The sequence below is a fragment of the Gavia stellata genome, chromosome Z (genome assembly GCF_030936135.1).
Source record: "Gavia stellata isolate bGavSte3 chromosome Z, bGavSte3.hap2, whole genome shotgun sequence".
NCBI lineage: Eukaryota > Metazoa > Chordata > Aves > Gaviiformes > Gaviidae > Gavia > Gavia stellata.
In genome coordinates this window covers 27,349,070-27,375,464 of record NC_082637.1, presented here as the reverse complement: position 1 = coordinate 27,375,464, position 26,395 = coordinate 27,349,070, and the positions used below count along the sequence as shown (strand labels likewise).

Here is a 26,395-nt window from a genome sequence, read left to right as displayed (position 1 = left end):
AATACCTATGTGTGCACTTGCAGACTGGTACTTGAGGTGCTGCTTCCAACTGCTCTCAGACTATTGGTTTTGAAGGCGAGAGAGAACCTGTGAATTCAGCTTGATCTTAATTTGTTCACTTTCAGTAAAACACTATAGTTTATGTAAGGTAAACAGTGAAAGCCAAGACAACTAAAATTTTCTCCTTCAGTAAAAAAAACAGGTAGGTTATCTACTACTGTAACTGCAGTGTTAAATTATTTGAGAACACACTGTTTCTTGTCAAAATCTCCCTGAACTAAAACAGTCCTCCAACAAGCAGCAGCCAAAGCCAGCAATACATTGAATGAAGAGAAAGGAGACAGATTGCCCTTTTCTAGTAGAAGTACGCTTGTGGAAAACTCCTGAATATTCATGTATTAAAATATTTAACTTCTTCCTTTCCTAATTTCCAGGAGGAATTTCAAATATGATAACTGTCTTCCAGCAAACTCTTGCTGACATCGCAGAGCCCTGGAAGTATATCCCCCACAACCCAGCACAGAAGTGGGACTTGAAATTTGTTTTGGCAGCATCTTCCATGTGAGGTGGAGGGAACTGAACAGTCTCTGGAGCAAATGCTGAGCTGGCAGCCCCTCAGGTGTATGCAGACAACCTCCAGATGTTTTTTCTTAGTCAGTCTTTGGAAGGCAAAGTTAACTTTACATTTTAAAATTATTGTTTGATTGCAGACCAACAGTATGCTTCATAAGTTATGAGTATTTACCTAGACCAAGAGCTGGTGGAAGAAGATCAGCATTATTTAGCTAGCAGCTTGCTGCAAATTAATGTTCTAGCTGTTTCTATTCATACTTATATGATCGTATTACCTGAATCTTCCAGTACTGAAACTCACTTCATATCTTTTTGTATCAATAGCCATGCCCAAGAATTGATCTATTGTATTGAACCATAGATCTACAAGCCCATTATCTTGTCTTGGGCAAAAGCAAAGAGCCTTACGCAGCAGAAGAAAAGTGGGCAGATGGAGAACAATCTTTCCCTGGGCTCTTAACCTGTAACTAAGGGGCTTCTGAGTTGAGGTTATGTTCCTACTGACATGTTTCACAGCAATGTGGGGGCCTACCTTTGGTGAGTTTTGTTCAACTGCATTTTGAACAACACCCCCTCCACTGGCCTGATAATGTCAGTGAAAGCAGTATATTTCTTGTATTGTGAAGACTGTTCATGAGTCATTCTTCATTCAGCTCTACACTATTCATGATTTCATAGATGCCTATTCTGTTCCTTAGTTACCTCTCTTCCTGGCAGAAACAGCCTAGTCTTTTTAATTCTCCGAAGATGTCTTGGAATATCTATGATTGTTCTTGTTGCTTTCTCTTTAATTTTTCTAGTTTTGGTTAACTTATCTCAAGGAAGACAAAAGATGATGTACAGCATTGAAAGTGTGGGTTCATCATAAATTTACACAGCAGCGTGAAGTTGTTTTGTTTGGCTCTTTGTTCCTATCCTCACATTGGTTGCTTTTTTGACTAGCTGAACATACAAAGATGAAAGTAAGATTAGTTTTTAAATATTTGTGTCTATAGTTCTGATTTTGCTCTCACCTGAACACCGGTGCGTGTATTTCTGAAACAGTTCAGGCTTAGCTGCTGTGTTTTTCCCTAAAATTGATATAAGATTTGACTGGATTCTCCAGTAATGTGTGTGACTCATGCTCTTACAAAGTTGAGAATGGACAGTCATGACAAATGGATTTGCAGAAAGAGGTCTCGCTATGCTGAGATCCACAAGTCTTGGGCAGATTCTGCTTACTTTGACAGATGTTTGGAGAAGTTTGTTTTCCCCATGCCTCTTCACACTGCGAGGACATTAACATAACTTACCTGCCATGTGTATTTAGTGAAGTGAAATGTGTGTGCTAAAATAAATACACTTTCAGGGAAACTTCTGTTGACAAAGTCAGTATTCAAAATAAACCCAGTGTCATTGGGGACTGCATTCTGTAATTGGTTTTCTTCCCACAAGTCGAAAAATATTGCTGTTTGTGACACAAGTCTGTCTCTTCATTGTCTGTGTGCTGCTGGATTAAAATGTGGAAGTGTATTTTTCTTGAAGAAGCCATAATTTTTTAACTTGCCACAATAGTTATACTGAGAGTTACTGAAGTTTCATCTCTCTGGAGGAGTCCGTAGGGCCTGTTCAACATTCACTTTTAAAAGTATTGCAAAGTGAAATTTGTTTGCATGTTTTCAAAAAAAAAAGGTGGCAGTTTGCTCTGGACTTACTCAATATTACAGGTAGGGGAAAGGAGTGAAATAAAACAAGGCTACATTGTGATAGCAGATATTTCTCTTACACAGTAGTTCAGAAGCTAAAACACGTGGCTGGTCTATGAATTTTAATTCCTTTCTTGACAGTACAGGCTGGGAGGTGACTGCCTGAGCAGCAGCCATGCTGAAAATGGAGAGGCAAAGGCATGGTTGACCTGATCGAACATTGCGATAGCACCACTTGGTGGGACTAGATGACCTTTGGGGTCCCTTCAGTACAACAGTTTTGTGATTCTTTACTCATTGGTGTTTCACTGAGCACCTCTAGACATTAGCCAGGCCCTTCTTCCTGTTCGGGTTCCAAGTACCTGGGGGAACGGGAAGAAGTTTCCTACTGCTGTAGACCTTGAGGCTCTGTAGATAGTCAGTGGAGAAAGGTATGCTCTTCATTTATGTGCCCTGCTGCTTTGTGAGGAGGAATACCTAGCCAAAATGCCCAGTCAAAATACTACTGGAAATCTATGTGTTAGCTTTTTGCCATCACTTAACCCCCCCAATTAGGAAAAAATGCTGCAGGGTGTTTTTTACTTTTTGGATGTTCTGTGGTGTTTTTTCCTTTTTGAACGACTTAACAGCATCTGTGGATAAGAAGCTGTTATCTTGAAAAGATACCTCGTCACAGCCAATTTGGTTTCTCAAATTTTGTATTCCTATGGTATAGAAATCTAGCCAATTCTAAGCAAACGTACCTCTAAACTTCTACATAAACACAAGAGTAAGGAACCTGCAATACCTAAGAGTAGCTTGATGTAAAGAGGAATAAATGCTTAGCTTTCTCATCAAAAGGTAGGAAATAAGCAAACTATGCTGTATTTTTCTTGGATTTGTGGACTTGCATGTAAAACATTAACCAGAAAACCCGTTAAGGAATATGATTTTTTTTTTTTTTCCTTAAAATCAATACTGAATTTAGAATGAAAAAGACAGGCTATATCGAAGATAGAATTTTGTTCAAGGAACGTGTGGACGTGGCATTGTGGGACATGGTTTAGTGGGCACGGTGGTGTTGGGTTGATGGTTGGACTTGATGATCTTACAGGTCTTTTCCAACCTTAGTGATTCTGTGATTCACAGAAATTCAACTTCAGCCATTTGATCCTTAGACTTTGAAGTTTTTATGAGGACTTCTGCTTATCTCCATAACTGCTGCCAATCTTAGCTCTACTAAGTTAGGCGGTTGTGGTACATACCTCACACTGAAGAATATGTGGAGTTCACAGCCAGAGACATTTCTGTGGCAGGTCCCCTGAAGGACCCAGTCCGGCTGGTATTCTCAGAGCACATGAGAAATGCGGGGACAATAGTGGGCTGATGCATCTGGTATATGGCAGCGTATGCCCAGCCAAGCTTGGTTTCAAATGCTTCTCTCCCAGGTGACTGCTCCCCCACCAGTCGAAGGCAGGGGTGGTGGGGAAGAGGGAGACGGGAAAGGAGTTACACAGTGCATAAGGCTCCTTTTCAGGCACAGGTCACTGCAAAAAGAAGTGCAAGGGTCACGGGTGAGCAAGAGAGTATGCAACAGGAGCCTGACTTCATCACCCAGAGGTGAGGGTAGTCATGGAAGGGAAGGGTCTTCTTCCCCTTGACTTTCTCCCTCTCCCTCACGAATTTTCAGTTCCCTTGTGCACAGTGACATAGCTTTAACAGGAGGCATTGAGAGGGCCTCATCCCAATTCTGCTTGCTTTTGGGAAGCGGAAGAAACAGTTGCAGGTTTGTGAACTCTACTCTTGAGCTAGGTGTGAGAAAGTACAGCAGAGGCTGCCAAACCTACATGTCTTTGTGGATTTGGGTCCAGTTTATTGCCTGTGTATGTAGTGTTTCATGCTATGTGCCTCAATGTGCGTTGTCCTGAGCTGAGGATTTGGCCCAGTTGAGTAGTTGTATGTGTGATACGTAAAAGACTTTTTTTCCGCTTTGACTCTGAAGAGAGGCGCTTAGAGACTTGTGTTTGACTGGAGTGCAAAGAGAACCTGAGGTCGAAATAGCTAAGGAAGGAAAGGCATGAGAGTCATCTTAGGCTGAAACTGAAGCCTAGGTAATTTCGTGGTCTTTGCAGTAGATGGCATACAGCTGGTTATTTCCATGGTGTTACCACAAGTGGAAGCCTGTGTAAAGGTTATTGATGCATTGAGGGCCTGCACTGGTCCTGGTTTCTTGGTTTCAAACACCCCACAGAAAGTTCATACTTGCTGTTTTTGAAAATATTTGTGACTTACACAAAGCTTATGTCATGCACGTCATGAATAGGCTAGCTCTTCAAAATGCATATGGGTATTTTTTTACCAGTTCCTATGTATCTGATGGGTCAGGCTTCTGTTATGGATGCTTGCAGGGTTTGCAGTGGCTAAGTCAACAGCGGTGAAGCCTTATTTCTTCTAAACGGTATGTCTGTTTGATCATTATTTTCAGTTAATAAAATAGGATGACCTTACATTAACCTTAGAGTTGAGATATCCAACTATTTAATGGTCCTCTGGACTCCTTGGAAAGGTGGCAGCCGGCTGGCATGCAGGGAGCAGCTTGTGGGGCAGAGCGAGTCGGCAGCCCTCCAGCGGGAACCAGGGAAACGGAGGCTATGAGCAGCTGGGAAAGTCAACTGGAAGCTCCCTGACAGACAGTTGGGAGAGTAGCCATATTGGTGAATGGCGAGGACGAACGGAGGCAGCTGGTCAAACGAATGAATCAGGGAAGGATGGTGTCTGGAAAAGCCATTGAGGTCAGGCCAAAAGCCATCTAGCTCAGGACCAAGTCTCCAGCAGAAGCAGCAGGTAGTGATCTATCCCGTTGATTCTCCCAGCCTTTGCCAGCTTATCATTTAGGGGCTTCTTGAGCTAGAGGTGGCATCTTGTGAAAAAAGCTCCACATTTTTCTCATGTAAATCTGTCCCTTCTTTAATACACACAAATTGCTAGAGAGGTCAAGTGATATTCCCTGTAACAGTTGAAGCTGGCAAATAACCATGGGGAGACTCCAAACAGAGAGAGTGGCCAAGTGTTAAACTATAGAAAACATACCAGTGAATGGGAGTTGAATGGAGCAGAAGTGATAAAAAAGTAAGAGGAGGAAGATTGGGATATAGTTCTGCTAAGAAAGACAAGACAAAGAAAGGAAGGGGAAGAAGAGAGGGGCATAATGTTGCTGGACAGTGGAAGAGGAGCTGGACACCCTGGTCAGGTGTGTTGTAAGAGGAAGGGGAGCAGGGCACCAGCTCCAGGCCAGGGATGTTGGAGAACAACTTGTGGGCCCTGTGTCTCATAAGGGAATTCAAGCAAGTCTAAGACCAGTGTTGAGGTCACACGTGGTTGTAATCCTTTTCAGGACAGCAGTTTGGCCAGGAAAAATAAGGGAAGGGATTTGAGGTTGAAAATAGTGGTATAATCGAATATGGAAATGGTAATAGCCAAAGGACGGGCTGAGGTGTCACCCTCACCAGCAGTGTAGATGGGAAAGCTGAGCTGGAGAGAAATGCAAATGAGCCCTAGCAAAGGTGGGGAGATGGAGCCAGGGGAACACAGCAGTGCAGTGAGAGCTGGGTCAAAAAGAGTCACGTTACTGCTAACAAAACCAAAGGGACGGAGGTCTGAAAACGTACTACAAAGGTGAGGGAAAGGATGCATCAGTGTGGGAGTGACTACAGGGGAAAGAAAATATAGCGGGTAAGGGGAAGGAGCCTTCAGGACAGAAGGGTGTCTGTAGGGACCTTGGCATCTGTGCAATGCTTCTCAACCGGCACATCCATCCTGAGCCTTTCCAGGAGGCTGAACTTGCCACCACATTTTCTTCAGCGTTTGGTTGGCTCTAGTTGCTGTTGTTGCCCTAGAGCAATGAAGAATTATTCAAGAAGATCTAGCTGTCTACTTAGTCATTATTTTTACAGTGGTTGTGTTACTAATTATTGATGATTCATAAACTGCAGGGGCTGTAAGTCTGCAAGCATATGGGGGGTAAAGATTTTTGTGTTGGTGATTTAAAAGGGTGGAACTTTAATGAAGTATAAAGTACATTTTGCTTAATGGTACTGCTATGATAGTAAAGTAATTGATGATCACTGATTTACATAAAAACACAGGACTTAAGAAAGTACCGTTGACTTCGTCTTTAATTCTTTGATTAATAGCTGATTCCTGTGGAAATTGCTAGGAGGTTAGAATGATACTGGAAATAATATCAGACAGTTTAAAATGTTAAAACATTTCTTCACCATTTTTAAGCTTGTTATTCCCAGATGGTTAGTTTATTTATGATTTCTTTGCTTCCAACCCTGTGTCTGTTCCTCTGCTCACTGAAATCAGGGATATTCTCACTGACTTCTCTGGAATCAGGCTTGTCTCCACATGTTTTAGCAGAAAAGTTTGTCATGAGCTACTGTGCTAATTGATTTAGGTTGCAGATCTGTTAGCAGTCCTTCCTGACAGTCAATCAAATAGTGAGAGATTTATTTAAACTGGAAATAATCAGCAATGAGATACTCACTTAAGTCAGGAAATGAGCAGAGATATGGTTGTGGTATCATGTAACATCCACATGGTCTGATTCTTCTGGGAGTTAGGAAGATGTGGAATTAGTTCCTTTCAGGCCAAGGAAAGATCCGTAGGACATTGTGAAGGCCAGGCACTCATGTCGTCATTCTTGCTGCCTCCTCTAGATGTGTTTTGACAGAGAAAAGTGAGACAGTCACTTGTACCCAGAGCAATTTGGGCATATAAATCCGAGGGACTGATTCAGCTTGTAAAACAAAACTCAGAACTCCCAAGTCCAGGAAGGAGGATTGCAGACATACTTTTTGCTGTATCTGATGAGAAGGTTTATTAATCCTTACTATGCTCAGGTTCATTACTAGTCTTAATTTGAGGATCCCACCTGTTTCTGTGCATTGTATAAGTAATGAAGTTGAGCAGCTTAGGGACTTAAAGGTTATACACGGCAATCTTTCAGATACAGCAGCACCTTTTTCTGCTTCCCGGTGTAGTTCTGACCCTATCATGTCTGCGCAGGACAGGACAGGAACAAGTTCACCTGCATTGGGGCTCTCAGATTTTCTAATCCTCATGAAGCTTTCCACCTGTTACAAAAGCAAGAACACCCTGAAACTGGGAGGGGGGAAGAGAGAGACCCTGATATTTAGGTCCTTCTATTCAGCTATTTCTTATTCACGAGGCTGACACAGAAGCAGCAGGGAGGGAAACTCTGAGACACAGTTGTGTGGATATTTTTGTTGCTGTTTTAAAATACGCAGGCTAAGAGAAGTGGCTACCCTATAAAGGAATCTCTGTAGGGGGATTGATAGACTTGCCTGTGTTGGATCTATGTCTTAGACACAGTTATTCCATCTTAGACAAACCAGCGTAATTAAAGCTGGATGTCTTCTGAAGTGGTAGAAAAGTAGAAGGCATTAATTTACAATGTCAGTTCCCTAGTAGCATTAATAAATAGATAATAACATAAGTATCTGTGTCCTAACTATCTTTTGTGAAGGACCACAGGCTCTTGATCAATACGTTCTGGGATAGTCAGGGCTGTGCATTGTAAAAAAGAAGTTTTTGTGCCGATACTGACCCAAGTCTGTTGTGTATTCTTACAGATTGGTCTAATGAGACTACTTTAAAACTTTTTTTTTTTTAAAGTCAAAGTAAATAATGATCAAAAATGTATTTAAGAGTTTCCTATATGATACCATTGGAGTGTGAATGTGCCGTTTTTCTTTTTTTGTGGGGGGAAAGAGGGATTGGGAGCTTTCAGAGAACTTCTTCTCAAACTTTACTCATAACTCATGGTTGACGATGGGTGCTAACCTTCATTTCTATTCCAGTAACACTTACTGGCATTAAGTTAAATTCTGCTGTGGCAGGAGCTCACGTGGGAAGTGAAGCTTTTGTGTGAGAGAAGGAGAGGTTAACTACACTTATATTGGGGGCAGTTTTTGCTTTGGAAAACAGTGGCAGACTTTGTAGTTTAATCCTTTGGAGTACTGCCTGTTACCACCTTCTGACATACGTTGCTGGGCTGAAAAGAATCAATGCTCAGTGGTGCATGAAAGTCCAACGTGTCAGTTGTAGCTATACATAATACCACTGTCTCACATGCAGGCAAGGCGGTTAATACTTAACATGGTATTGTATTCTCTAAGGAAAAAGGTGGAAAACTGGTATCTTCATCCATTTTGAATGTTTATACACATTCCTTTGAAAAACACTAAATTTAAGAATAAGGTAATACCTGGAAAAAAGGCTCCAACTAATGAGCATTGCAGAGCACAGTGCTGCAGAAATAAGGCTCCAGGATTCCTGTGTGTCGGGGAACGGTCCTGGGAATCTGCCTACAATGAGGGTTTCGTTCAAACTAGATCTCTTGCAGCGCTGTTGCTTTAACTCACCTACACCAGGCACCTGGGGTAACTGGCACCAGGAAAGCAGAGAATCTGCCTTTTTGGAGATTGCTAACTTGCAAATAATCCTGCATATGCATGAGGGGAACAATATTTTAAGGGTTCAAAGACTCTTTTCCCTAAGCACATGCATCTGTGGGAGGACATAGGTATTGTTCAGTTGCTTAACAACCTTCTGTAGCTAATGGTCTGAAGGGAAACAAATCAGTAGTGTACAGGAGAAGTGTATTGAAATGTGTCAAGACACAGAAAGTATTAAGGTAATCCAACTCCTAGGAAATACGGCAACAAAGCACGCACAGCCAACGTCTGCTGGCTTTCTTGCAGTAGCTTTAAATTATAATGTGCTCTCATGCCTTCTGAAAATGTCATGGCTCACATGGTAGCAATGTATTTTCCTGCAAACTAAAGGCTATGGTTCTGGAAAACAATGTTAAATCTGCAATCCAAACAAGTTCTCTTATCTGAAAAGTCACTTTTTTCCTAACAAAACCCATTAAAATATTATTATTGAATATACAAAGAATATACAAAGGGCTACAAAGATGATTAGGGGACTGGAACACCTTTCTTATGAGGAAAGGCTGAGGGATTTGGGTGTTTTTAGTCTGGAGAAGAAAAGACTGAGGCAGGGATCTTATTAATGCTTATAAATACTTAAGGGGTGGGTGCCAGGAGGATGGGGCCTGTCTTTTTTCAGTGGTGCCCAGTGACAGGACAAGAGGTAACGGGCACAAACTTGATCACAGGAAGTTCCATCTAAACATGAGGAGGAACTTCTTTACTTTGAGGATGGCAGAGCACTGGAACAGGCTGCCCAGAGAGGTTGTGGAGTCTCCTTCTCTGGAGATATTCAGAACTCACCTGGACGCATTCCTGTGCAGCCTGCTCTAGGTGAACCTGCTCTGGTAGGAGGGTTGGACTAGATGATCTCCAGAGGTCCCTTCCAACCCCTATCATTCTGTGATACGTCACAAGACCATTGATATAAGTTCTGTATTACATTCAAATGAATAAGGCAATTTTTGGCCAGAAAAAATAGCTTTCTGTAGTCTTAAGCAAAATACAAGTCCTTCTGTATAACCAAGGTATTCTAGGTACACTGTTGGGGAAAGAGGGGAAAGGGTGTAGTATTTCTTGTTTCCTTATTTAAAACCCTACAATTTTTAACTTAGAGGCCAATAAAACAAAGTTAGGAGTTTGGTAAAATATGTTCGTAAAAGATACACTTCAAAGCAACTAAATTAAAGCTGCTACTCACATGCCTGCCTGCCTTTGAGAATCTTTCAATGGTTCTATTTAATCTTTCATTCTTGTATGTAAAATGCTATCTTGTTGAGAACCAGACGGGAAAAAAAAATCTGTATTACTCTTCTTTAGCAGGCTTCGACTACAGAAGTACAAATTGGGCCCATGAGACTGACACAAGATCCAATTCAGGTAAGATGCTCTTTCAGTTTCTTGCTACAGTCAATTCCGTGTTAATGGGTGAAGAAATTAAGGTTCAAGCCCTATAGTTAAGTATAATGTCTTCATTTTACTTTTGCAAGGACTGTGAGATGGGTAATTGGTGTTTTGGTTTATCTGATTGCTTGAGAAGAGATCTACAAGTACATTAACTTAGTAAACAAGGTGCTTAGATTTCCATTAACGTCAAATCATTCCTTTTATATGTCCCATCAATAGGAGTGTGTGTGTATGTGCATTAGCAGGGGAAAGAGCTGCCTCTCTGGTTGTTTAAACTGTTCAGTTCTGATATACCAAAGCAGAGAGCTCCATTATAAAGTTTAGGTACCCGGCGAGTTTTGCTGGGTTTTGCACAACAGGAGAGAGAACTGTGCTTTTACAGGTCACCAATCCAAGAAATCACACCACTTCCAACAAGACACACTGAACATCAGCTTAAGGAGCAACAGCTCTCACCCGTACTTGCTGCTGTTTCTGTACGTTTTGCTCCTGTGCCAGTAAACAGATGCCAAGCGTTATTTTTTTAGCTTGTAGTGTTAGAGCTCTCAGATGATAGGAAATTAAATAATCTTAGCCTTTAATATTGCACTAGTGTTACAGCATTCATTTGAATTAACTTTTTGGGTCACTAAACTCTGTAAAATACGGAGACATTTAGTCACCAGTCATCTTTTCTGGTTTGGGCCTTTTTTTTTTTTCCCCCGTATCTGGCTCTGAGAGGAAGAACCTACATGTGGAAGAAATGCTATTGTGAAGGAAAATAAACCATGTGTATATGCATCATAAAGCTTTACATTTTTATTTCTGTATTAAGCATTCAGTCTTAATGATGACTTGATCTGATGAAACTATTTGTTTGTATTATAAAAAGACTGTGGAACAGTGGCTTCAGCAATAGACCAGTCTTTGGTTTTGCAAGGAATTTCAACATAAGTGTGGAACTCTTCACGGAAGAATGTTCTTTAGACTGTGATTGTCTTCAGAAAGATGGTCAAGCAGATATTTAACAAATACAAATACTGTCAATGCTTATGTAAGGATTTTACTTTGTAGAAATTGTATTTGCCAAAATATTACAGTACCAGTGTTAGCTGTTGTAAGTGAAGTTTTTTCATATAAGAAGGGAAAGTGGTTTTTTGGTTTTTTTAAGTGTTTGACATTCTTCTTGGTGTCTTGTCAGGTGTGGATGTTATTTTGTCCCTACATTACACAAGTGAGAATCTATGGTGCTACCATAGAAGACCTTAAGTAAAGCAGGAAGCAGACCTTAAGTAAAACCATTACTGAAGAGTTTTCCATAAAGACACTGCCATACATGAACTTATTTACAATAAAGAGAAAACACTTAATGTAAACCCACCTCCTTTGTTTGTGGAACAAGCCACCTTACCTCAGCTAATTTGGCAAGTATTGCACATATCCACACATTTAAAAAATGTGTGTTAATCTTTTATTCTGTCTTGATAATGGAGTTACGTGTTTCTCTGTGCAGCGCAGCCAGCTACCCAATGTCCCATTTTAAATGTCTATTTGTGGGTGCTTAATCATGTTCACAATTATCTGATAAGTCAATTCAGTTTGTTAAAACAATTGCCACAGGGGCTTTTCTTAGCAATGTTCATTTTGTTCTGGTGCATGTTTTATGCTGTTAAGGGAGACCCATGCCAACCTTGAAATGGCCCATATTTTTTGTCAGAGAGGTGACCTTGCTTGTGGCTGTGACCTGCCATAAACCATTTAATAGATTCCTCACTGGACTTTATGACCATCTGTGTTGGAGGGCAAATCTGGTTTGGTTTGTACTAGATTGTCACCCAGGTGCTGCTGGCCTTAAGGGGCAAGGGGAAGAGTCCAAAGCAAACCTACCTGCTCCAACCCTCCAAACGCCCTCCCCACATGCAGCTTGCACATCTGCCCCCATTTTGTACCAAGGCTTGCAGATAGGCATGGTTTGGTTCTGAGACCTTAGGTATGACCATGATAAAAGTACATGTAAATGCACTGTCTCCAGAGAACACAGGAGAAGGGTGTTTTTTATAAACGTTTAGTGCACATAAAAAAGCTGTCGTACCCTTTTGCAGAAGTGTTTATGAGGGCTGATAAAAGTTTGGATGTGTCCCTCATTCAAATACTGCATTTTCTCACCTATTAGGACATTCATTGGCCATTATCTCTTTCACAGCATTGACATCAATCTCCATTTCTGTTCTGATGATGGTGATCTTCCCTGTTGAGCTGCAAACGAAGCATGATGATGCACAGAATTTTACGGTTCCCCCATGCCAATTTTCAGTGTAACAAGAGCTCCTCCCTAACTTAATTCAGAACCACTATGTGTTTTCCACCTTAAAACTCTCTTGCTGGGATACAGTAACATAAAAATAATTAAGTAACTTTATTTTTACTTCTTAAGTTGCTGTTCGTAATTTTCTTAGTTTCATTGTGGTACCCTATGTGTCTCTACGTAGCTGGTGTCTCCTGTTATTTTGAGCTCTTCAAAGCAAATCTCTTCATTTATGTATTTGTATGATAAACTGGGAACAAAACATGCAATAGTTGCACGAAGCAAATACTTAGAACAATGAAAAAAATTCCAGTACATCACCAAAAAATGTCATGGTCTCCACAGAAGTTGTTCACAGTGCTCCTAAACCAGTCCAGCACTAAGTAAAATGATTTTTTTACAGTAACACTGACAAATTACACACCAAAAAATAGCTACATTGCCAAGAAACACAGACTGAATTCAAACGTTTCCTTGACAGTGTTGTTTGTATGGGTTGTTATATTTTTATCTTGGCTTTGAGAGAGTATCTTGCAATATACTTCTAGTTACATTATGTTTTGATAGTTTATAGTAAGCTTCATACAAATGTTAATGAAAGCATGGTAGTAATACTTCAAAAAACCTTTTAAAGTTAATATTTTCAGAAGGATTCATATGCTGATAATTAGCTACCAGTGGGAGATGTGGTGGTTTAATTAAGCTCCATTATTTTACAGCTGGTAAATGATTGCATTTTGCAATCCTTTATTTCCAAACTGGAAATGATGAGAGAAGGAAGATACCAAAAAATGTGCCCCAAAAAACCTGTTTTCTGAACCACATTGTACCGATCAAACTAGGAGCAAAATAAAACTAACAGCAGTTGGAACCAAACAGAAGATTGTATCAGAGTAGGGACTTTACCTGAGTACCTGCAGACAAAGTCTGCAGCTCAGCCATGTCACTGCTTTCCAACGCTTCGATGGCTGGAAAAAAATCTGGGATTACGCAGTGACAACAGTTGCCTTGGATGTTAAGTGTCAGTAGCACAAATCTGCTTATTGTTAACTGCAATTAAAAATACTCTTTCTAATAAATTGAAACTTTTATAGTTATTTCTTAATATTTATGGAAATTCCAAGCATATAATTTTCTTCCACTGTTTAATGAAACCTTGACTGGTTGTCCTGCCACAGTAACATTAATTGATTTGTTTATTGTTTAGAATTCAACAATCCAGACAGCTCAAGATAAGAGAAAAGTTACGGTCACCTTTTCTAGCTTCTAGACTGACGGTGTTGAATTTCACATGGAGACACCACAGCTGCATAGAGCAGCACAGATGAAAGGCTATTGACCTTTCTTACAGGCATTTGGGGCAAAATTTTGCATATTTTGCTTAGGTTGTTTCAGTGAAGTCAGGGGAGGACTTTTATTTGTGAAATGAACCGGATTTTGCTTTACACATAGATTGTTCTCTGGCTGCTGCCTTTCTGTGCCATTTGAATAGCTGTGGATAAACTTTTGACTTTTTGAGGCCTTTCTTTTTCACAGCATATTTGCACTAAACTAACCTTTTTCTTTATCTGTCACACAGGGTGGCATGGTTACTGATCAGTTGCTATGATAAATATGTGCAAATTGTGAAGGGGATTGTCTGTCTACATGACTTGTCTTCCTAACTGTGTAATTTGATAATATATGTATTATAGGGCAAGGATGAAATTTTTTTTCTCTCCTAAAACCAGTCTTTCTTTCACATAAGAAGCACACAAACGCAACTGTTTTCAGCCTATATTCTGTGTGTCAGTTAGCAAACAGACTTCCTATAGCATCAGTTTGATTTTTAGAACAGCACCTCAGCACGCATCCTACCTGATCATGTGTGAGCAGTTCCTTAAGTGTTCAGTTGAAGTTGTCGAAACTACCTCATATATTTACATAACTATGGACAATTTATTGGGTAAAAATTGTGACGTTTGAATCAGGTTTTTTCCCCTACCTAGCCGTTTCCATACCTACTGGTCTGTTGTTCTTTTCAGTTTTGAAAGAATATGGGTTAACTCCATTTTGTTGTACATCAAAGGAGGAATAATGACTAAAACGGTGTTATGTTAATTCTTTGTCTCTAAAGAGTGATAATTAAGACAGTTGCATTTCAGACATTTCATTACGATTAAAACTCTGTATGTAGCTGGGGTGGCCTATTGAGGGTGGCAATGATGTTTGAACACTTACCCACCTACTCTGTGTGGCTGCTGATTGTGAACACAAGTTAGAAGAGACTCATCATCTGGCAGCTGTTTTGTCCTAAATATTAGTTGTACGTGGTTAACTATTGATTATCTATTGATAATCACTTTGTCTATTAAGAAAGTTGTGCTACTGCATCAGCTGTTTTACAGTCTGTAGTTCAGTCTTCCCACTTCCAAAGTAGACTCAATCTTTTGTATAGCAGAAGTGTTTGTTAGGATTTGCACCGTGCAGAGAACTATTTTGTATGTTTAATGTGGTGCTGCTGTTTGCATGCTCTGCAGGTTTTGCTGATCTTTGCAAAAGAAGACAACCAAAGTGATGGTTTCTGGTGGGCTTGTGACAGAGCTGGATACAGGTGCAATATTGCCCGAACTCGAGAGTCAGCGCTTGAATGTTTTCTTGATAAGCACCAGGAAATAATTGTTATAGATCACAGGACCTCCAGATATTTTGATGCGGAAGATATCTGCAGGTAACCTAAAGGGCCTTATGCTTCTCTTGAACTTCAGAATATATTGTACAAAACCAAACCTCCTAATTTTAAAAACAAAAAATAGGAAGAAAAACAAACCCCAAACAAAAATGAACCTCCAAAAACCATAGTAAAATGGAAGTTTGGGGATTGAGGCCAGGAGATTTGCATACATCTGTAAGAGGAGAACAATATGAAAAACGCACTTTTGGCAAAGCTGAATTGTAGAATTGTCTCTTTAGGTCATGGATTTGTATCAGAGCATAAGACAGAGCTGTTGTGAAATTATTCCCTGCTCTCTGTGCGTGCTTGCTTCCTGGGTTACTGCTGCAGCAAACTCTGAAGCTGCAGGGCTTCAAAGGAATGTGTTTGTTTGTCCACTGAGTCAGGCGCTGCCCACTGTTCACAAAACTTCACATCACTCTTCTGGTCCCCATGACTCTCTTTGCAGCTCTAAGGTTGCAAGTGCTTAGTGTTGGGGTTCTTTGCTAAAATAGACTGCTTCAGCTGAAGCATACATTTTGTACCATACACCATACTGTGCTTCTCAGTCCATCATGAGCTGAAATTTGTCGTGTTTATGACAAGGAGCATTTTACAGCTCAAATACTTGTGCTGATGGAAGTTGTTCTAAAAGACCAACAAATAAATAAAAAGAGTGTTTATTCAGGACAGTGTGACATGATTGAAAAAAGTTATCTTTAGCCAATAAAAGGTGAATGGAGTGTTCTTCCCATAGTTGGTCATATTTTTTTCAGTTTCTTAATAATATGTAAAGTGGTAACGTTTTATTTATTCATCATTTCATAAATGATAGTGTATCATATACATTTGCTATACCCTCTTTTCTTACTGGCATGCCCTAAAAGCTCTTCCAACCCTCTAAAGAAAATTTTCCAGTATCTAGAAGGACAATGGTAAATATGGGAGAAGGTAGTGGAGATTCTTGTTTAAATTGGCTAATGGGTGTTGAAAATGCATTGTATAAACTGACCTTTCTCAACCGATGCATTCAGGGCAGTCTGCCCAAATAAGATAAGTAAACAGGGCAAACCTTTGCTAGGTTATAAGATTGGATTTGAAAAGCTGCTGTTCACATCCTGTGTTTTTGGAGCTCCTGCCTCTTCACAGCGTTGAGCAAAATCTGAGGAATCTGGTAGCAAAATGGAAATGGATTGTCTAAGTGGGGATAGGTAGGCTTTGGCAGTGTGATACCCTCTTTTCTAGCCTCAGTGGTGTCTTTCAGTCCTCGTTTTCATTTATATTGTCTGTAAAGATACTCAGAGTGAGAAAGCATGTGGTATAACAGGAATTTTTCTTTCCACAGATCTATTCGTGCCACAAAACCATCAGAGCACACTGTAATACTTGCTGTGGTTCCACGCACGTAAGTGTTACTGTTTTGTGAAATATTTTTATTTTACTTTATAAGAATGCTGTGTGTAATAGATACTTTCTGTTATCAGATAACTTACTAGCAAGCCTTATAGCGTAAGTTTAATATTATTTTACCTGAAATGGGTTAGTGATGTTTTATGTGGCCTAAGTTTAATATTATTTTACCTGAAATGGGTTAGTGATGTTTTATGTGGCCTATGTAAGTATTTGATAACTTCCCATTTATACAGACTAGTACTATCCCTGTCACCTTCAGAGGATCATAATGTAATGGCTTGTTTACTAAAAAAAATCTGAAAGCTATGTGTTGGTAACTATAAGAACAAAATAGAAGTCTGTGTATTACTTTCTAAAGAGAATAACTAGATCAAATAACACACAGTAGTTAATAGAGGACTGGATAATGGAGTAAACCTCGATCTTGTTGGTACTAAACTCAACAGAATGTTGTCCTGAAATCCTTACTCAGTAATTCATATCCCATGTATTCAGGCAGAATTCTTACTGACTTAAATTTTTATCAAATACCTTCAAAAAAGAGACCTTTCCTGTCTTTATTAAAACTCATGCACACTGCTGAATCCATTCTAATTTTATTAATTTCCTAGCTGAATTAAAATATTAGGAAATAGAGTGGCAGAAGAAGAGCTATTCCTGCCAAGATTAGAAAGTAGACTAAGTTTGCTGCTGAGCAAGACTTTACAACTTGCTTCACCTTTTACTTAATAACACTTTTTTAGATTCTTTCTCATACGATATCACAGAATGTCTTTTATTCTCTTCATGCTTTCTTTTTGTAATGCCCTTGTGTGTCTGTGAAGAGACAGAGGACTTCTGCAGAGTATGTGTCAGGTTTGCTGTAGCAGTAACTAACAGGTTATAGTAATAGCTGCAAATACCTATAAAAGACGACTATAGCGTCGACTTCTGTAATAGTATGATTTTATGTATTTTATGCAAGAGTGTTCTCACTGCATTCATTATGTTTAGGTAACTATGTCAAATTGATACCATTTGATTCTTAAATGTTGTGTGACCATTCAACACAGCAGTTCTGTTTAATATCTTTATCGATGATCTGGATGAGGGGATTGAGTGCACCCTCAGCAAGTTTGCAGATGACACCAAGTTGAGTGGGAGTGTTGATCTGCTGGAGGGTAGGAATGCTCTGCAGAGGGATCTGGACAGGCTGGAACGATGGGCCCAGGCCAATTGGATGAGGTTCAACAAGGCCAAGTGCCGGGTCCTGCGCTTTGACCACAACAACCCCATGCAACACTACAGGCTTGGGGAGGAGTGGCTGGAAAGCTCCCCTGCAGAAAAGGACCTGGGGGTGTTGATTGACAGCCGGCTGAAGATGAGCCAGCAGTGTGCCCAGGTGGCCAAGAAGGCCAACGGCATCCTGGCCTGTATCAGAAATAGTGTGGCCAGCAGGAGCAGGGAAGTGATTGTCCTCCTGTACTCGGCACTGGTGAGGCCGCACCTCGAATACTGTGTTCAGTTTTGGGCCCCTCACTATAAGAAGGACAATGAGGTGCTGGAGCGTGTCCAGAGAAGGGCGACGAAGCTGGTGAGGGGTCTGGAGCACAAGTCTGATGAGGAGCGGCTGAGGGACCTGGGGTTGTTCAGTCTGGAGAAGAGGAGGCTGAGGGGAGACCTTATCGCTCTCTACAACTACCTGAAAAGGGGGTTGCAGAGAGGTGGGTGTTGGTCTCTTCTCCCAAGTGACAAGTGATAGGATAAGAGGAAATGGCCTCAAGTTGTGCCAGGGGAGGTTTAGATTGGATATTAAGAAAAATGTCTTCGCTAGAAGGGTTATCAAGCATTGGAACAGGCTGCCCAGGGAAGCAGTTGCATGGCCATCCCTGGAGGTATTTAAAAGACATGTACACATGGTGCTCAGGGACATGGTTTAGTGGTGGACTTGGCAGTGTTAGTTTAATGGTTGGACTCAATGATCTTCAGGGACTTTTCCAACCTAAATAGTTCTATGATTCTGTGATTTTCTTTTGTAGATCTGCTGACCAAGAAGAGACTTCTGTTCTTCCCCTTCTTAATGCAGGCTTTGATAGGGTATGTATAAATTACATATTTAATATAGTAACCATGATTGCTTCATAAATTGCAGACACTTCTACTTCCTCAAATTGAAAACTATACATTTGCTTCTGTCAAAAATTTATTGATGAGAAACCAATGGCAGACGATTGGGTATTCTTTTCTTTTCAACAGTATATCCAAGAAGCGTATGAAATAAGATAATCTGTGATCTAGCTAATACCTCCAGAAGAAGCAGAAATACTGAGATTAACTTCTTGTGGTCTGGGTGGGTGGTGGGTGTGTTTTGTTTATGACTGCGTTAAAAAAACAATGATGGGGGACCCCAATGAATGTGTGCTGCGTATCGCAGCATGCTGACTAGTTACATGGACATCTCTGTGTGCCTGCTGGGACCTCTTCTAAAGGAACTACAAGCCTAGTCCAGCTCCTCCTGATGTGAAGAATTATTTTTTTTATGAGGTATGTTGTGTTGACTTGCACCCGTTCTTCTCAGGACAGCGTCAGAGGCTCTCCTGTACAGGCAGCAGAATGGAAAATAACTGTTCATACTGTTTCTTAAAACAACTTGGTAGGAGAGAGCAGAAAGGCAGGATTTCTCACCTCTGAAAATCTAGGTTCAGTTGCTTACCCTCTTCCAACCTTCGTGTGAGTGGCTTTGGATGGATATTAATGTTACGTTAATGTCATATAAATCAGCTGTAATATTAAAGTTAGCTGTTCATAAGGAAGGTTATGTATTGAAGTGATAGAAGCACATCAGTGGACAATGTAGTTGGGGAGAATTAACTATATATAGTTAGGAAAATTAACTGTAGTAAGGAAAATCAGAGAAGGACGGGAATTAACCCAGGCAGAATCTTGTGCTAATATGCTCATATTGAGTCCCGTATCTGAGCTAACTCATATTTAGCTTGAGTTTCTTTACAAAGCAGAACATGCACCAGAGTCACCATTTGCAGATCATCTCCAAAAAGAAGTAATAAATCTTGCGTGTCCTGCAAGGGTACTGTGGGGGCAAAAGTATTAAAGGCAAAAGCATTTCTGAAGCACTGAGATGCTCCTAAAATTGGAAAAGTTGAGGCTACGAGAAAGGTCAGCCCAAGAATGCCAGTGCTCTCTTAGTGTAGTTTTCTCCCTCTCTCTCTCTCTGAAGAAAAAAAAAAAGGGTTTAATATGTTTCAGAGAAATCTCTATTTCTTCTCAAGACTGGTGTTTCATTTAAAAACAATGCAGAACAATATGTTTTGTGGGCTAGATTATAACTGTAGTTGCAGGACTGAGTAGAGCCAGAGGAGATACTCGCATGGCTCTGAGTCACATCTCAGTGGCACACTGTCTACGTAGGAAAGTAAAATCTTTTTGCACCTGACAGCTGCTCTAACCATTCCCTCTAGCTGTCCCAAGTTTATCAGAGAGCTTGCACAATATACTAATTCCCTGTTGGAATTATTTTCAAGCCTTTAAAACACACCTGATGTCAAAGATCCTATTTTTGCAGTGGGGGTGGACATAGGAATTATTTCTGCTTTGATGGGGATCAGTAGGGACTAAATCCATTAACACAAAAAAAACCCCATAGACACACTCACACACACACAAATTTAAAAATACCTTTCTTCAAATAGAGAGCCAGTATTTATTTGCAGGGAATCTCTTCCTCAGCAGCAAAATGAAATCTATTTTTGGAAAATCGTGTCTGTTCAAATTACAAGTTTCACTATTTTTATTTTTACAGTCCAGCCTTTCTGGTAGCTTTATTTTGCATTATCACTATTCATTATATCAGCATTTGTCCTGTTTTTGCTCATTGTCTTCCTCCTCTTCCCTTGACAAAACACTGAATGCAATCGCTCTGTCTGGTGGTGGCTGTCTTCTAAACGCATCTCCAGCTTGATTAGTAAAGAGTCTGAGCTTCTAGACAATTCATCTATCACCTTTTTTGTAGAGTTTTGTAGACAAAACAGACTTTTTACATCAGGTTTGGATCTAAAGATTTCTAAGAACTCCTTCAATCTTTTTGGGGGGATACTCTTGCAAATAACCGTAAATTTTTTTTCATGCAGTGAATAGCTGATTATTCTACTTTAAAATGTTATGTTGCCTTCATGTGCTGTTGCCTTCATGTGTAGTTATGTTAGAGTAGTATCTTTCTATGTTTATGTCTACATATAATATATATTGTAAGTAGTCCTAAAGAAACCACTTTCATTTCTTCTATTGAAATCAGTGATGATTGATCCCTATCCAGATCTGGATCACTATGATCACTGAAAGATCTTATGAACAGAGAGAGTTTTTGAGAGTCTTTTCTGTTAATTTTATACATTCCTTTGGCATTTCTTTTTGCTGAGTTACTTCTGTTTTTTTCTTCCTCCTCAAGAAAGTCTGTTTTATTAAATCTTCTGATTTTTTTCCCCTATATCATTAGCAGCTTTTATGTTTGTGTTTAATGGTGTTGTTAATGTAGTACATTTATTATGCTGGGTTTTTTTCACCTCTCAGCCTTGTAAATCTAATAGTGATGCCCTACTTAGGATGGACTAATTTAAATAAGTGATGTGGCTTCCTGACTGATTTTTAACTATGATTTAAATTAGCAAACAGGGGACCTTAATGTTTGTAGTTACTCAGTTACAATCTTGTCTTGTATTTTGAACTTTACTTCTTTTCCCTAACAAATGTTGATTCTTATTGACCAGTTACTATTAAAACTTTCCAGTTTGCAGCGAAATAAATCTTTAATATTAAACCTCATACTTTTTGCTAAGCAAGAAGAATGATGCATTCCTACTAGCTGATGACTCTTGTGACTTGTGTCTCAAGTTCTTTGAAGGATGACAGTGGAATCCAATTATAGTGAAGTAAAATGTAATTTAAGAGTATATGTTAGTTAAATCAAAATGTACTGTATAAATACTAAACTTTTTTAAAAGAAAGTATTGTTGTCTGCCTTCTAATATTTGAGAGTTAACAGATCTTCCATCTTCTTGTGCCTCATTTAAATGCACAGATTAGAAAAGGGAAATATTTCCTGCTTTATTCAGGTCCCAATTTATTTCTTAGCTTTGAGTGAGCCAGTGAATGAATGGCATTAGTACTATAAACCTAAATAAAGAGATTCCGTGCATCTGCGGAAGACTGTACAACATTGAAGAGCAGGTTTAGCACTTCAACAAGCTGCAATTCTTGGTTCTTAGCCAAAGATTTGTCCTGAGATAGTGGTTGATTTTTGTCAGTAAACAGCACTACTTTAAAACTCAGTTTATAAAGACCTTTAGTATGTTTGAGTAAGTTTAGTTTGCAAAATAGGTTGCCATCATTGTTGAATTGTGTATTATTGATAGGTTTGGTTTTATATTGTTTTAAATTTAGCACAAGCATGTTTGAATATTTAAAAGAGCACCCTAAAACTGAAAATCTAAATCTGCAGTGCTGTAGAAGACAAGCTTGTTTGCAGGCAGTTTGTTATGCAAAAACCCAACATCATTTACATCTTTGCTTCTGCCAACTTGATATTGTGCCTTTTGGTTTCCTATGCATTCACTTAGTATGTGAAATGAGAGTTACAGAAGTATTTCAAGATCGTAACATTAAGCAGTGAAGCAGACCTGCGCCAACAGTTATTTTTAATTTTACTTTTTTACATTTTGCTGGCAATGTAGGATTAAGCCATTGGTCCCCAAACCACAATTTTTCATACAGGAGAGAAGCACAGATTTCTTAAAAGCCATTCTTTGTTCCACGGAGGTTTGAGTGCTGCCTCTTGACGCTGCATGCAGCTGTGCTGTGAGAACTGGAGACAACACAGGGCATTTTCTGTGAAAACTAGTATCTAAAGGAGTGATTTAGCTCTTCAAAGCAGAAGTTTACTAATGAGCGGTAATCTTTAACTGATGTCAGAGAATCTACTTCTTTTGTATCAACATAAAGTTTCGGATTTCAGCAGGACCAAGCACAAGACCTTTCAGCTTACTATCTTTGCGTAACAAAGAGAGGACATATACTCCCATCTGGAGTATATAAAAAATTTTGAACTGTTGTCAGCATGCTCCTTAGTTTATATGCTTTTCTGCACTTCTGAATTCACAGTGACAGCTCAGTGAGATTACTTGTGGAGCAAAGTTACTTCACCTTCTGAGCTTCAGTTGCAATATTTGCTTGAAAATAAATGAAATGCCAAGTATTATTTTTTTTTAGCATGAATGTTTTATGTCTCTAAGGTATTCCATTTGCATTCTGAATTAAGGATAGGTGTTCAAAATGAAACATCAAGGCAATACTGGTTTTGTGTGAGACTGTGTTTGGGTTTTTTTTGGATTAGCTGTTTCTAACTGGATTGATAAAACCAAATGGGAAAATTCACTGTTGAGGTTTTAGCATGTTTTTACACTTGCTTTGTATTTAGATAGCCATGTTGTCTTAAGAAATCATTCCTGGGAAAAGATGATTACTGAATACAAAAGGTACAACTAAAGCTTTTTATTTCTACAGAATCACAGGATGGTTGAGGTTGGAAGGGACCTCTGGAGGTCATCTTGCCCAACCTCCTTGCTCAAACAGGGCCACCTAAAGCAGGTTGCCCAGGACCATGCCCACACAACTTTTGAAGATCTCCAAGGATGGAGACTCTGCAACCTCCCTGGGCAACCTCTGCCAGTGCTCAGTCACCTTCACAGCAAAAAAAAGTGTTTCCTGATGTTCAGAGGGAACCTCCTGTGTTTCCATTTGTACCCTTTGCCTCTGGTCCTGTCACTGGGCACCAGTGGAAAGAGGCTGGCTCTGTCTTCTTACACTCTCTCTTCAGATATTTATATCCTTTGATGAGATCCCCTCCCTTGAGCCTTTTCTTCTCCAGGCTGAGCAGTCCCAGTAGTCTCAGCCTTTCCTCACAGGAGAGATGCTTAAACACCTTCGTGGCCCTGTGCTGGACTCGTGCCAGCTCTCTTTATAAGGTTAGAGTTCTAGATGCAGGAACAGAAATAACAGTTTAAAACCATTCCAATCTATTTCATGCACTCTTGATTTGTCTTCCAGCAATTCATGGAGAATAGCAGCATAACTGCTTGTTACAATGAGCTGGTTCAAATAGAACATGGGGAAGTGCGATCTCAGTTCAAATTACGGTATGTAGAAGTGTAAGAAACTGCAAACATCAACCGTTTGGTCTACGTAATTGTATCAGGTTACCTTCTGCTTCTTCCCAGCTACGCATATATGTGCTTTGCATCCGTATGTTAACTAATATATTATACCCTTATTTCCTTCCTCTGTTTTTTTGTAAGGGACAAATTTAAGTGCCTTAGTAACTGGTACCCTGAGAAAGCTTGGTCTGTGTATGTTTCGTTCACTGGTGGATTAAATGATGGCTTTCCTGAATGCAAAATACGGTACATGTCCTTTATTCCGATGCTTGCTTGTGTCCCATATGTCTTGAGGTGCCCATATTGAATTTGGCAATGTTCTAGCAGCCGTTATTAGCAGCATTACAGTCAGGACAAGATCCTTTAACAGAAATATTGCAGAATGACAACTTCAGCTCATTTAATTGCAAGCGTAGCATTTTAAAAATGCTGTCTTATGTGTAAGGTTTATGGGCTGCAAATTTATATGACGGTAAAACTTCATGAACTCATTCTTGATCTCATGTGTGTGAGATTTCATATTTGATAGCTTGAGCTGAACGCCATCTTGATCCAACTCTTCATACCCTTAGTTTTTATTTTCTTGTTTGGGCAAGACTTGGCAGACCAGGAGCACAGTTTTTTATCTTAGTGAGAAATTATTAACCCCAGCCGGCAAGCACCACACAGCTGCTCATTCACTCCCCGCCCTGCCCCAGCAGGATGGAGGAGAGAATCGGAAAAATAAAAGGGAGAAAGATCATGAGTTGAGATGACAACAGTTTAATAAGCAAAATTTAATAATAATGATAAATAATAAAAAATGTAATTAAAAGGGAAATAACAACAACAACAAAAACACAAACCCAAGAAAGACAAGTAATGCAAATGAAAACAATTGCTCACCACCTTCCGACCGATGCCCAGCCTGTCCCCAGGTAGCGGTCTCCCAGCCAGCTTTCTCCCTGGTTTATATGCTGAGCATGACATCATATGGTATGGAATATCCCTTTGGTCAGTTGGGGTCAGCTGTCCCGGCTGTGTCCCCTCCCAACTTCTTGTGCACCCCCAGCCTACTCGATAGTGGGGTGGTGTGAGAAGCTGAAAAGGCCTTGGTGCTGTGTAAGCACTGCTCAGCAGTAACAAAAATATTTCTGTATTATCAACACTGTTTTCAGCACAAGTCCAAAACTTGGTCCCATACTAGATACTATGATGAAAATTAACTTTATCCCAGCCAAAACCAGCACACCTTATCACTTTTTCTTTAGGTAACTGATTTTATATTTAATACAGGTGCTTATACATGCATGTAAATATGTTGGCAATTTATGTATATGGAAAAAAAAGGCCCTTGAAGTTGAGTTTTATGCAGAGAAGGTGTAGTTCCCTGGGTGTCATAAATTAATTCCAGTTCCATCTATAGAAAATACTATCGCTTCTCTACAGATTTCAGTGTCTCTGTTTAAGAAGCAGATTTTTCTAAGGTTTTCTTCGCAAACTGATCCCAAAGTGACTTCATGTTCAGGGGACTACATGTTTGTGCATGCAGAATGCAATCACAGTAAAATTTTCAGAGGCAAAAATAGAATTTGGGCTCACACAATTTTTAATAGGTGTTTTCCAGAACTCAGCAGGAGGATAAAGCACCTGTGAAATTTTAGAAGTTAATTAGGTGTTCTGGTGGTCCTGACTTCGTTTGTTGTTCAGTTGTAAATGCAACATGAAATGAGTGAGTGACTTCTCAATTGTCAGCATAGGTCAGAAAGACCAGTTTCATATAGAAAGATTAAGCTGTAATTCATATACACAGTGCTTGTCGTTTATGTTTCATTTCAAGAATGAGTCACAAGTACAGTTTGAGCACCTCTACATGAGTAGTATCAATTATGAATGCAGATAATTAAAATTCCAACACAGGGAGCATGATTCATATTGGCTACCGTATTTTTCTGCAAGCTTGTTTATAGCAATCACCAAAAAAATCTTAAAATTCATTTAAAATTGGAAGGAAACAATGTCAGTCCCCAGCAGCATTTCATGTACTGACAGTTCTTTCATCCATATTGTTTATGGAAACAGCAGTATACCACCCACTTGTAACTGTGCTTGCTTTTGCTCTCTTGAATGTAGTTACATAAACGGTGAGCCTACTTCCTTTTAATTCATGTAAATAATAACATTATATAAAATGTATTCTGTGTTACCATGTCTTTTGTATATTGGTAGTAGACATTAAATATATTTATGAGTTTGTATATATATTCACATAACCTCTGAACATGACTGGTTTGGGAACCTTTGGCAGCATGGCAAAATACTATGAAAAAAACGGTGGTATTTTTGAGTTTGCTACTGCCACTGCCATGTGCAGTCCCAGAACAGTTAAGTCGTTTAAAGGAGTTTAATAGATGCAGGCCCAGGATAGTTAAATACTCTTCGTCATGTAACTGGCACAAGTAATGCTTATAAGAAACATTTGTACTAACATCTGGGGGCATGAAGTAGCTTTTTAAAAGATAAACTTTCTGAAAAGGCTTATTTGTAACTTGGAGAAGCTGATGTCTTGCAACAGAGGATTTCCCCCTACCTCTGCCTGACTAGGCAGGTCCTCTAAATGAATTTGCCATTAAAAACTAAGCAGAACTACTGTTTGG

The 26,395-nt window shown here is 39.6% G+C and overlaps 1 protein-coding gene across 1 annotated transcript in view; it reads left to right on the top strand.

Annotated features, from left to right (window-relative positions):
• PDE8B (phosphodiesterase 8B) overlaps window positions 1-26,395 on the top strand; it is a 73,826-nt gene that overhangs the window by 21,337 nt on the left and 26,094 nt on the right. The window contains exons 2-6 of the mRNA XM_059833318.1: window positions 10,079-10,138; window positions 14,969-15,159; window positions 16,487-16,546; window positions 18,573-18,630; window positions 23,653-23,741. Coding sequence (XP_059689301.1) covers window positions 10,079-10,138; window positions 14,969-15,159; window positions 16,487-16,546; window positions 18,573-18,630; window positions 23,653-23,741 — 458 coding nt within the window. The remainder of the gene's footprint in view (window positions 1-10,078; window positions 10,139-14,968; window positions 15,160-16,486; window positions 16,547-18,572; window positions 18,631-23,652; window positions 23,742-26,395) is intronic.